Source organism: Narcine bancroftii, chromosome 13 (genome assembly GCF_036971445.1).
Source record: "Narcine bancroftii isolate sNarBan1 chromosome 13, sNarBan1.hap1, whole genome shotgun sequence".
NCBI classification, from domain to species: Eukaryota; Metazoa; Chordata; class Chondrichthyes; order Torpediniformes; family Narcinidae; genus Narcine; species Narcine bancroftii.
In genome coordinates, this window is record NC_091481.1 from 46,196,944 (window position 1) to 46,209,076 (window position 12,133).

At 43.4% G+C, this 12,133-nt stretch overlaps 1 protein-coding gene across 10 annotated transcripts in view; it reads right to left on the reverse strand.

Annotated features, from left to right (window-relative positions):
* Nucleotides 1-679: 679 nt before the first annotated feature.
* Nucleotides 680-12,133, reverse strand: part of tmem107l (transmembrane protein 107 like) — a 69,500-nt gene continuing 58,046 nt past the window's right edge. For 6 of the 10 annotated variants that reach the window (XM_069909474.1, XM_069909473.1, XM_069909472.1 and 3 more), the window contains one exon: nucleotides 680-1,843. In XM_069909474.1, coding sequence (XP_069765575.1) covers nucleotides 1,729-1,843 — 115 coding nt within the window. In that variant the 3' untranslated portion in view covers nucleotides 680-1,728. Of the gene's footprint in view, nucleotides 1,885-11,164; nucleotides 11,262-12,133 lie in introns of all 10 variants that reach the window. The other 4 variants (XM_069909471.1, XM_069909477.1, XM_069909478.1 and 1 more) reach the window with 4 other exon arrangements.

Consider the following 12,133-nt stretch of genomic DNA (forward strand, 5'->3'; position numbering starts at 1 on the left):
GCATAGCGGCAGCCGACAGGCCGTCGGTGTGCCAGGGGGTAGAAGGGTTGAGGGAGGGCATCCTACTCACATCATAGTGTGGGGTCCAGCCTTGAGAGTACACATCCATACTTAAGACCGCATCCTTCATTGTCCGTGCGATCTGGATCACGTCCTCTAGGTTTTCTCCCCCATGCTCTAGGAGGCGCTGCCTCACCTCATTCGATCGGACCACGGCCACATAGGCATCCCGAATGAGATCATCTGTGGTCTCCATAGCAGTTCTGTCTGTGCAGGCGTAGTCTCTGCCCAGTGCCCTTAGTGCTTGAATACAAACTCTACAGGACTCACCAGGCTGTTGCCTCCTGGTCGCTAGTTTGTACCGAGCGCAGATCCTGTTCACCGGTCGCTCATAGAGCCCTTTCAGCACCTTCATGGCTGCGGTGTAAGTGGTCGCGTCCTGAATGCTCTGGTAGACTCTCGGTAGTCATCAATATTAGTAGTTGATGGCTGTCCTCTACCACGGCAGGGTCAGAGAGTTGTAAGTATGTTTCGAAGCACCTTACCCAGTGCTTAAATTTATTCGAGGCTGTAGCCGACTGTGGGTCGATGTCGAGGCATTCCAGCCGAAGCATATGCTCCATCCCTTTAAAATTTTCTAGTTAATAATATTGTAGAACACGTCGAAAGAATCAAAGGCTTGTTGATCCAAACCAAAGCTTTTATTAACTAGAAGACTGGAGCGTATCACATGTAGGTCGACCAGTCCAGAATGATCTGGATCTGGCTTGGAGCAACCCTTTAAGACCTCCTAGTAGGCATGGCTACGCTCTCAGCCAATCACAATCATCTTACACTACAATATATACATATACACATTGGTGATAGAATCTGTCCTATCACACAGTCAAACTGGGAAAGCGCTTCACTGAGAAGGGCTAATTATGAAGGGATGAGGCAGGAACTAGCGAGAATAAACTGGAAACAGATATTTAAGGGTGAAAGCACAGATGTAATGTGGAGGAAGGTTAGGGATCACGTGTGCAGGGTTCAAGATGGGTTTGTCCCACTGGGACAAGGAAAAGATGGTAGAAACATGGAGCTGTGTCATGCAACAAGTCAAGAAAAAGGAGGCATAGGAAGCAGGAAACAGGAAGGGCTCATAAGAAGTACATGGTAGCCAGGAATGAGGTTAAGAAAGGACTTAGGAGAGCCTCAGTGGGGGCATGAGAAAGCCTTGGCCTGTAGAATTAATGAGAACCCCAAGGTGTTGGTGAAGAAAAGAAGGATGACAAGAATGAAGGTGGGGCCGCAGAAGAATAGGGAGGAAACATGTGCAAAATTGTTCAGGCCTTCTCCTTTTTGCACTCTCAATTTTGATGAAGTCTCAACCCACTCTTTGTCTCCCGCTGATGTGGCTCAACCTGCTGGGTTTCTCCAGCAGATTGTTCTTACTTCTACAGTACTTCAGCCCACACCAACAAAGCTCTCCGAGGAGTGAAACAGCATTCTGTGAAGGGTAAAACATGAACATCGGACTGTCACAGTCAACGTCAGAAATATATTCCATAGCATGAAAGGAGATGGGCACATTCCATAATGAAAACGTCAATGCACACGTTCTGCAAAGGAACAAGAGTAATGTACATTTTATAACTGAGGCTTTGATGTACACAAGGTATGTGTTACCTTGGACACTGAGTTATATAATGGATTTTGTGATGTTACATAGCCAGATGCTGAAGATCTTTAACTGTTGCTGTCCCAACTGCTAAATGCACACTGCCTTTTGGGTGATTCTCTACTTGCCTTTCCAGTGACCAATTCTGGAAAGCTCACAGTGCCTTCGTCCTCAGCCCAAACACTGAAACCACAAGGACAATTTCAATACACGCTGGTAGAGCACTGAAAAATAAGCAGACATTATATCAGAATAAGGAGTCTTCACTGTTTACATTGGACAACAAAGGGCCAATGAGCAGAATAGACCTTGACTGGTAATGGCAAGTGTTATTTATTGGCTGATGGAGGAGGAGTCACGCACAATCAGTGCCCAGTACAGGATGCACAGCAAGCTTTGGTTTCTCACATATACACTGATAACCATCTGAGAGAATTACAGAACAATTGTAGTGTGACAGACTATTTAAAGGTGGTTTGGGATGATTGTTAGAGCAGGTTGCACACACACATTTTGCCTGGAAGAGCATGTGATCTTTGCAGGCAGAGGAGAACAGCTTTGCTCTGAGTGTGAGAGGGAGTGAGAGAGAGGAGAGCGACAGAGACTTCGGTTCCAGAGGGACAAACTTTGAAAGATGGCCTGGTCAAAGGAGAAGACTGGCTGTCTGAAAGGAACTCTGTGGTGACCTGAAAGAATGAGGATCATCTGAAGAACCCTGAAGGGGGCAAATTTCGTCAGCAAGAATGATTAAAAAGTAATCAGGTGCGGATGTCCTAGAACAAAGGAATCTCTCTGAAAGCCAACAAGAACGCTCCTGAGTGGTAACCATTTGCCTGTTAAGCTTCAAAGCCTGCTGAACTTTATTAATGCTAACTTCTGTGCACAGTACAAGAATTGCCTGCAACCAGTGATACTGGACTGTGAACCAAAGAACTTTTCTACATTTATATACAGATTACACACATGTGCACTTAGAATTAGAGGGGTGTTAAGTTGGTTAAGTAAATCAATAGAGAAAAGTTAAATTTTGATTCTGGTTTCATGTGCAAAGATAATTAAAAGCAACTTTGGTTTAAGTAACCCTTTGTATTGGGGCCTATCTATTGCTGGTGGGTTTTGGGGTTCTCTGGACTCCGTAACAGTAGAACTGAAGTGAGCTGTACAGCCTTCTGCCTGTGGCTGCTCTTTTGAAGTAAATTTTATTCCCTCATCTTTCCCAATACCTATTAATCAGTAACCTATTTATCCACGTGCTTTTTAAATTCGACTTTTGAATTTTTATTTGCAACCTTTTCAAGGAATACATAACAGGAGAAAACACTTTCCTCCCTGTCTCTGATTCCTATCGTCAAGTCATCTGACAACAAAGATTTTGCTTTTGGGTGTATTTTATGGATGATCACATTAATCAGAAAATTTGCCTATTATTCCTGTTTGGGTTGGTAAAGAGAATGGATTGACAGGATTTTACCTCTAAGTGGAATTCTAACTTGTTAGTTGGAAACAGGGATTGCTTATTTTGAAACATTTGGTTAAATTGTCAAATAGTATTGATAATGAAATTGGTATGAAAGGTTTAATATCTTGAAAAATGCCCCTTGGTCAAAATAAACATTCTATTTTCAATGAATAATCAATTTTTGAAGATTTGGTACAGAGATATAAAGAAGAGTGAGGATTGTCTTGAGAATGGGAAATTTATAACATTTGAACGAATGAAGGATAAATTTAATGTATCCAATAATACTTTATTTTGTAATTATCAGTTTAAACTTTTTTGTCTCATAAAATAGGTCAGAGTTTGACATTACCTAGTCAAAGTGAATTGGAGTGCATAAATCAAGATGAAGATGGGAAGTAGATTGAAATAGACAAATAAGTGAGAAAGAATGGATGGAATTATTTATGAATAATATGACTAAAATTGTACATGTAAGAGATAGGTTAGTCTAATATAATTTTATACATCAATTATATTGGAGTCCACAAAAATTAAATAGATTAAATTCAGCTATTTCAGATTTATGATTTAGGTGTAGATGTGAGATTGAAACTTTTTTGCATTCTACTTGGCAATGCCCTAAAGTTAAACATTTTTAGTTAGAAGTGGACAGAATTATGGGGATCAAATTCCCACAGGATCTAGTGTCATTTTTATTGAGTAATATATCAGTCATAAGTCCTAAATTAAAATTAAATATTTATCAAATTGAATTTGCACAAACTGCTTTGTCGGAAATGTACAGCGACAATCATGGAAGTCAGATCTAGATTTAGGTATGGAAAGATGGCATGCAGAATGTCACAGTTGTATACTGTTAGCGAAGATTACGTATTGTCTGCAAAATAAATGTCATCTGTTCTGGAAAATATGGCGCCCTTATTTGCAAAATGTGGGTATGTACATTTAAAGCTCTCTGAAGGTCAAGCTTCTTGGTAACCTCCAATCAGAATTTATGTTATAAATGTTTTATCCTCTTGGTATTCTCGATTTTCTTTTTTTCTCTCTCTTTCTAATTCTTTTCTCTATTTCTTTTTTTCTTTTTACAAGGGATTTGGTAGGGAGGTGGGAGGGGTTAGGTAGAGGGATGTTTTCTTTTTTATATATACATGTAACTTTTTTTCATATACAATTTTCAAATTTTATGTAATGTAAATTATATTGTGGTTTTAAATTAATAAATAAAATATTCCAAAAACATTGCCTATTGCGTACCGTTATTTAGATATAACCTATTTTTGTGATTTCCTGTCAATTTTAAGTCTACTAATATATTGCCGACAAAGATTTCAGATTTATTGTCAGAGTACATACATCTTTTTCTTTCTTTCTTTGGCTTGGCTTCGCGGACGAAGATTTATGGAGGGGGTAAAAAGTCCACGTCAGCTGCAGGCTCGTTTGTGGCTGACCAGTCCGATGCGGGACAGGCAGACACGATTGCAGCGGTTGCAAGGGAAAATTGGTTGGTTGGGGTTGGGTGTTGGGTTTTTCCTCCTTTGCCTTTTGTCAGTGAGGTGGGCTCTGCGGTCTTCTTCAAAGGAGGCTGCTGCCCGCCAAACTGTGAGGCGCCAAGATGCACGGTTTGAGGCGTTATCAGCCCACTGGCGGTGGTCAATGTGGCAGGCACCAAGAGATTTCTTTAGGCAGTCCTTGTACCTTTTCTTTGGTGCACCTCTGTCACGGTGGCCAGTGGAGAGCTCGCCATATAATACGATCTTGGGAAGGCGATGGTCCTCCATTCTGGAGACGTGACCCATCCAGCGCAGCTGGATCTTCAGCAGCGTGGACTCGATGCTGTCGACCTCTGCCATCTCGAGTACCTCGACGTTAGGGGTGTGAGCGCTCCAATGGATGTTGAGGATGGAGCGGAGACAACGCTGGTGGAAGCGTTCTAGGAGCCGTAGGTGGTGCCGGTAGAGGACCCATGATTCGGAGCCGAACAGGAGTGTGGGTATGACAACGGCTCTGTATACGCTTATCTTTGTGAGGTTTTTCAGTTGGTTGTTTTTCCAGACTCTTTTGTGTAGTCTTCCAAAGGCGCTATTTGCCTTGGCGAGTCTGTTGTCTATCTCATTGTCGATCCTTGCATCCGATAAAATGGTGCAGCCGAGATAGGTAAACTGGTTGACCATTTTGAGTTTTGTGTGCCCAATGGAGATGTGGGGGGGGGGCTGGTAGTCATGGTGGGGAGCTGGCTGATGGAGGACCTCAGTTTTCTTCAGGCTGACTTCCAGGCCAAACATTTTGGCAGTTTCCGCAAAGCAGGACGTCAAGCGCTGAAGAGCTGGCTCTGAATGGGCAACTAAAGCGGCATCATCTGCAAAGAGTAGTTCACGGACAAGTTTCTCTTGTGTCTTGGTGTGAGCTTGCAGGCGCCTCAGATTGAAGAGACTGCCATCCGTGCGGTACCGGATGTAAACAGCGTCTTCATTGTTGGGGTCTTTCATGGCTTGGTTCAGCATCATGCATCATACATCATACATCACATCACATGCAACCCCTGACAATCTTTTTCCTGTGGGCCAGGCAGAATTACCACTTTTCCAAATGCAAACCTGGGAATTATAGGCCTGTAAGTCTGACGTCTGTGGTTGGCAAGTTGATGGAAAGTGTTCTGAGGGATGCTATTTACAAATTTTTGGAGGTACAAGGATTGATAGGGAGTAATCAGCATGGTTTTGTCAGGGGTAGATCATGCTTGACAAACCTGATTGAGTTTTTCGAGGGGGTTACAAAAAAGGTTGATGAAGGGAAAGCTGTGGATGTTGTCTATTTGGACTTTAGTAAAGCTTTTGACAAAGTTCCCCATAGGAGGTTAGGAAAAAAGGTGGAGGCATTAGGTATAAATAAGGAGGTAGTGAAATGGATTCAGCAGTGGTTGGATGGAAGGTGTCAGAGAGTAGTGGTAGAAAATTGTTTGTCCAATTGGAGGCCGGTGACTAGTGGAGTTCCTCAGGGATCGGTCCTGGGTCCACTATTATTTGTTATATATATTAACACAAAACTCAAAACGGTCAACCAGTTTACCTATCTCGGCTGCACCATTTCATCAGATGCAAGGATCGACAATGAGATAGACAACAGACTCGCCAAGGCAAATAGCGCCTTTGGAAGACTACACAAAAGAGTCTGGAAAAACAACCAACTGAAAAACCTCACAAAGATAAGCGTATACAGAGCCGTTGTCATACCCACACTCCTGTTCGGCTCCGAATCATGGGTCCTCTACCGGCACCACCTACGGCTCCTAGAACGCTTCCACCAGCGTTGTCTCCGCTCCATCCTCAACATCCATTGGAGCGCTCACACCCCTAACGTCGAGGTACTCGAGATGGCAGAGGTCGACAGCATCGAGTCCACGCTGCTGAAGATCCAGCTGCGCTGGATGGGTCACGTCTCCAGAATGGAGGACCATCGCCTTCCCAAGATCGTATTATATGGCGAGCTCTCCACTGGCCACCGTGACAGAGGTGCACCAAAGAAAAGGTACAAGGACTGCCTAAAGAAATCTCTTGGTGCCTGCCACATTGACCACCGCCAGTGGGCTGATAACGCCTCAAACCGTGCATCTTGGCGCCTCACAGTTTGGCGGGCAGCAGCCTCCTTTGAAGAAGACCGCAGAGCCCACCTCACTGACAAAAGGCAAAGGAGGAAAAACCCAACACCCAACCCCAACCAACCAATTTTCCCTTGCAACCGCTGCAATCGTGTCTGCCTGTCCCGCATCGGACTGGTCAGCCACAAACGAGCCTGCAGCTGACGTGGACTTTTTACCCCCTCCATAAATCTTCGTCCGCGAAGCCAAGCCAAAGAAGAAGGATGTAGGGGTAGAGAATTGGATAAGCAAGTTTGCGGATGACACAAAGATTGGTGGTGTTGTGGACAGTGAGTAGATTACCGTAGATTAAAAGGTGATTTAGGAAGGCTGGAGGTGTGGGCTGAGAAATGGCTGATGGAATTTAATACAGAGAAATGTGAGGTGCTGCATTTTGGAAAGGCAAATTTAAATAGGTCATATACATTGAATGGTAGACAATTGAGGAGTGCAGAGCAACAAAGGGATTTAGGAGTTATGGTAAATAGTACCCTCAAGGCTGATACTCAGGTAGATGGTGTGGTGAAGAAGGCATTTGGAATGTTGGCCTTCATAAATCGGAGTATTGAATTCAAGAGTAGGGAGGTTATGATGAAATTGTACAAGGCATTGGTGAGGCCAAATTTGGAGTACTGTGTACAGTTTTGGTCACCAAATTATAGGAAAGATATAAACAAAATAGAGAGAGTGCAGAGAAGGTTCACGAGAATGTTGACAGGATTTCAGGGTCTGAGTTACAGGGAAAGGTTGTGCAGACTGGGGATTTTTTCTCTGGAGCGTAGAAGATTGAGGGGGGACTTGATAGAGGTGTTTAAGATTTTAAAAGGGACAGACAGAGAAAATGTGGATAGGCTTTTTCAATTAAGAAAGGGGGAGATTCAAACTAGAGGACATGGTTTAAGATTGAAGGGGGAAAATTATAAGGGGAACATGAGGGGAAATTTCTTTACGCAGAAGGTGGTGGGGATGTGGAATGAGCTTCTGGCAGATGTGGTCGAGGCGGGATCATTGGTTACATTTAAGGAAAGACTGGATCGTTACATGGATAGGAGGGGACTAGAGGGGTATGGACCGGGTGCTGGTCAGTGGGACTAGGAGGGTGGGGATTTGCTACGGCATGGACTAGTAGGGCCGAACTGGCCTGTTCTGTGCTGTAAGTGGTTATATGGTTATGTGGTTGTATGGTCATGCAAAAAAAAAGTACATAACATATACATGCAAACTGACTCTGCAATACAAAGAAAAAAATCAATAAGGTGCTAAAGAGTCCTTAGATTCCCTGATGGAATTTGTTGTTGAGGAGGCTGATGGTGGAGGGGTAGGAGCTGTTCCTGAAACTGGTGGTGCGAGTCTTATGGTATCTATACCTCTTTCTTATGGCAGCAGTGAGAAGAGGGTGTGTGCAGGTGATGTGGATCCTTCATAATTGCTGATGCTCTCTGATAGCCACTTTCCCTGTATGTTTTCAACGGTGGGGAGGGTTTTGCCTGTGATGTCCTGGGCTGTGTCCAATATCTTTTGGGTGGGCTTTACACTCAGGGGTATTGGTTTTCCCATACCAGACTGTGATACAGCCAGTCAGCACACTTTCCATCACTTATCTGTAGAAATTAGCCAGGGTTTCCGATGTGAGACCAAATCTCCGCAAACTCCTGAGGAGCTAGAGGCGCTGACGACCTTTGTTCATGATGCCACTAGTGTTTTGGGTCCTGGAAAGGTCCTCTGAGAGTTGCTCACCCTCTCCACTCTGATCCCCCAATGATCACTGGATTGTACTGGTTTTCCCTTCCTGAAGTCAACAATCAGCTCCTTGGTTTTAGTGACATTGAGTGCAAGGTTGTTGCTGGTGCACCATTCAGCCCACTTTTCAATCTTCCTCCCTTATGCTGATTTTCCTTTTTATACAACCCACTACTGCAGTATTATCAGCGAGTATGTAGACAGTGTTGTTGTATCATGCCACACCGTCTTAAGTGTATAGCAAGTGGAGCAGAGAGCTAAGACCACAGTCCTGCGATGTGGATACTGATGGATGTGGTGAGATAATCCAGGATCCAATTACTCAGTGGGGTATTGAAGACCAGATCTTGGAGTTTGCTGATCAATTTGAGGGGATGATGGTGTTGAATGCTGGACTGTAGTTAATGAGCATCCTGATTTATTCATCTTTGCTGTCCAGGTATTCCAGGGCTTTATGCTAAGCCAGTGAGATGGCATCCGCCATAGAGCTGTTGTGAGTGAATTGGAATGGATCCATGTTGCCAAACACTTCCTCACTGCTGATGTGAGAGCCACTGGTCAAAAGTCACTTAGGCAGATTACCACACTCTTCTTGGGCTGAGGTGTGATTGAGACCTGTTTGAAACAGACGGGTACCACACCCTGCTGGTGAGATTTTAAACATACAAATGAAAACATTGGCTAGTTTGTCTTTAATACTCAGCTGGGTACTCCATCCAGACTGGATTCTTTCCTCTGATTCACTTTTCTGAAGGCAGCCCATACATTATCATCAGATACAGATAGGAGAGGATCATGGTAGTACACATTGGTGGTTCTTCCATGTTCTTGTGGTCGAATAGGGTACAGAGGCATTGAGTTAATCTGCAAGTGGAGCTTTGCTGTCTCCTATTGCGCCAGATTTGGTTTTGTAACAGGTTATGTCATTTAGGCCCTGCCACTGCTGTCGGGTATCCTTCGTGTTTCCATTTTTGACCAGAAACTCCACCACATGGGAGAAAGCTTTCCGTAAGTTAAAGCAGGCTGTTTTGGTCAGCCTGGGCATGCACTCTGTGCAGAAGCTATGTAAATGTTGTCTTAGGCCTGAGCATGCTTAGTCAGGATAGATGCAGACTGGCTTTAAAAGCAGGTCACATAGACAGATGCTGTGTATACATTGATATAGGTTGATGCACGTTCTTCAAGTGATAGCACAGTAAGTACACTTACTGCTGCCAGAGTGAGGCCCAAAGTAAACTAGAGGAACAACATGTCATATCCCACCTGGCTGTCCAATGGTGTGAAAGGTTTTGGCTCAAAACCTTGACCTTTCTTTTCCTACTGATGTTGTTTGACTGTTGAGTTCTTCAGATTGTGTTTAGCTTAACTTGGCACCTGTTGACTTGGTGAATTTTCCCAGTGGGAAAGCTATAGGAGCTCACACTACCAACTTGAGTCTGTGGGGTATCTGAAGTCCCACATATTGCAGTAAAGTTTCCTTTTTGTTGGACCTTTCTCCTCAGAACAACCTAACCCTAGGGCATCTGCTTTCTTCAACAGTTGCTGTAAATGCATGCATAAGTTTGCTATTCCTTCCAATATGTTCACCCACATTTTACACGATTTAAATAGCTTACTTTCTACTATTTCCAGCAAACCCCACATTTCCCCAACCTACATGCTGCCTGTGATATCCCTGCCCACTCATTTAATCCAAAGACATTCACTATCCTGTCATGTACTGTCCCCAAACCTTTGTGTTATCAGTATGCCTTGTCAAACAATTCTTGGTCCCTTCACCTGTCATTCACTCAGACTTTACATAGCTAAATCTACACCATTAATCCATAAGGCATCTCACTGGTCACAAAACACAAACTTAGAAATTTAATCTTTTTTTCTTCTCCTTGACCAGTTACCATTTGCAATGTATCATTCACTTGGATGAAAATGTAAGGGGCACAATTTGTAAGTTTTCAGGCAACAGAAATCGGTGGTTGCAGATAACAAGGTTGTTTAAGGATACAGTGGGACTTTAGCAAGTTGGGTGCAGCAGTGCTGGAGAGGAGAAAAAGATATTGAATTGAATTTGGAATCATGTTGCTCCTATACCAAACTATGGTTAGACTAAATTTGGAACATTGTGCACAGTTTTGGTTGTCACACTGCAGAAAGCATGTGGCAGCAAAAGAAAATGTGCAGGATGAGGCGCGTGGCAGAGAGGATTGGGTAAGTGATTGGATAGGCAGGGTTTATTCTCTGGAATGTACAAGGGTCAGGGGTGATTGTTCAGAGGGTTTTGAAAATTTGGAAGGAAGGTCATCGTGTCCTGCTGAATGTTTTTTTTATTTAGATAGTTTGCGTATTCTGCCACACCTCTATCATACGTAGATGAGATTAGTACTATTCTGAATGGTTTGCACCATTCCCAGATTTTATTTGAGGCAGTGCCCAGATATCAGAATGAGTTCAGTCCCAGCCCCCATATTAGTTCAGAGTGAAGGTCCAGTATCCTATGAATCACTTCCCAGGCACAAAGATGCATCTGCAACAACACACTCAAAGTGAAAACCCAACACTCATTTTTCTTTCAGCCTTCTTTCTTACAGAGATCAAGACTGAAATGATCCTTTTCATAGATCTATACTATTTTTGAAGGGCAGACACAAAATGCTTGTTGTGGTAATACCTGCAGAAACCAAAGATATACCAGTAGGTCCAGCACTCCCACTTCTCAAAGACAAAGAATGACAGAAGGATGGAACCACAGCAATGTGCTGAGATAGCTGAGATACAGTTCAAGGAAAATTGACAGCTTAGAACCCACTCCACATTCACGTGCACACACAAGCCTAAGTTGTGCCGAAGCTCCTGTTCTGTGCATATTAACTCTATGGCAGATTAAGGGAGTAACATGTTATTAGATGCAGTGCGATGTTGATAAATGTGAGTTTATTGACTTCTTGACAAAAATCAACAGGCAGTTTAAAACATGATAAACATGATAAAGAAAGATTGAGGTGTAACAAGAGCTGGGTGTTGTTAACAGCATCTTGTCAATGCATTATAAAATTACAGCTAATGCAGGATTCGTGGAAATGGGAGCTTGATGGTGGGTGTACATTTTGTACATGGAACACTCTGTTACCACGAATAAAGCAGCGGAAGTCATCGTTGACAGTGTTACCAATCACCTGCTCAATGATGTTCAGGACCATTGGTTTCAGACCTCATCACAGCCCAGGTGCAAACATGAACCTCAGAACTGAGATAATTACTTTCCTTGACACAAGGCATAACTTCAGGGTTGAAGGGCGTCCATTTAGAACAGAGATGCAGAAGAATTTCTTCAGCCAGAGGGCAGTAAATCTGTGGAATTTGTTGCAGCGATTGATAGGTTCTTGATTAGCCAGGCATTAAAGGTTATGGGGAGAAGGTGGGGCAGTTGCACTAAGTGGGGAAATGGATCAGCTCATAATTAAATGGCAGGACAGACTTGGTGGATAAGTAATCCATTTCTGTTCCTAAATCTATGTCTTAAGGCAGATAACTGTGGAATGAAGGTGCCTTGGTATGATGGGCATCAAAGGCAAACCATTGCAATGGCTGGGGTCAAATCTCCTATGCGGGTAAATGGTCAAGGTTGTTAGAGTTCACT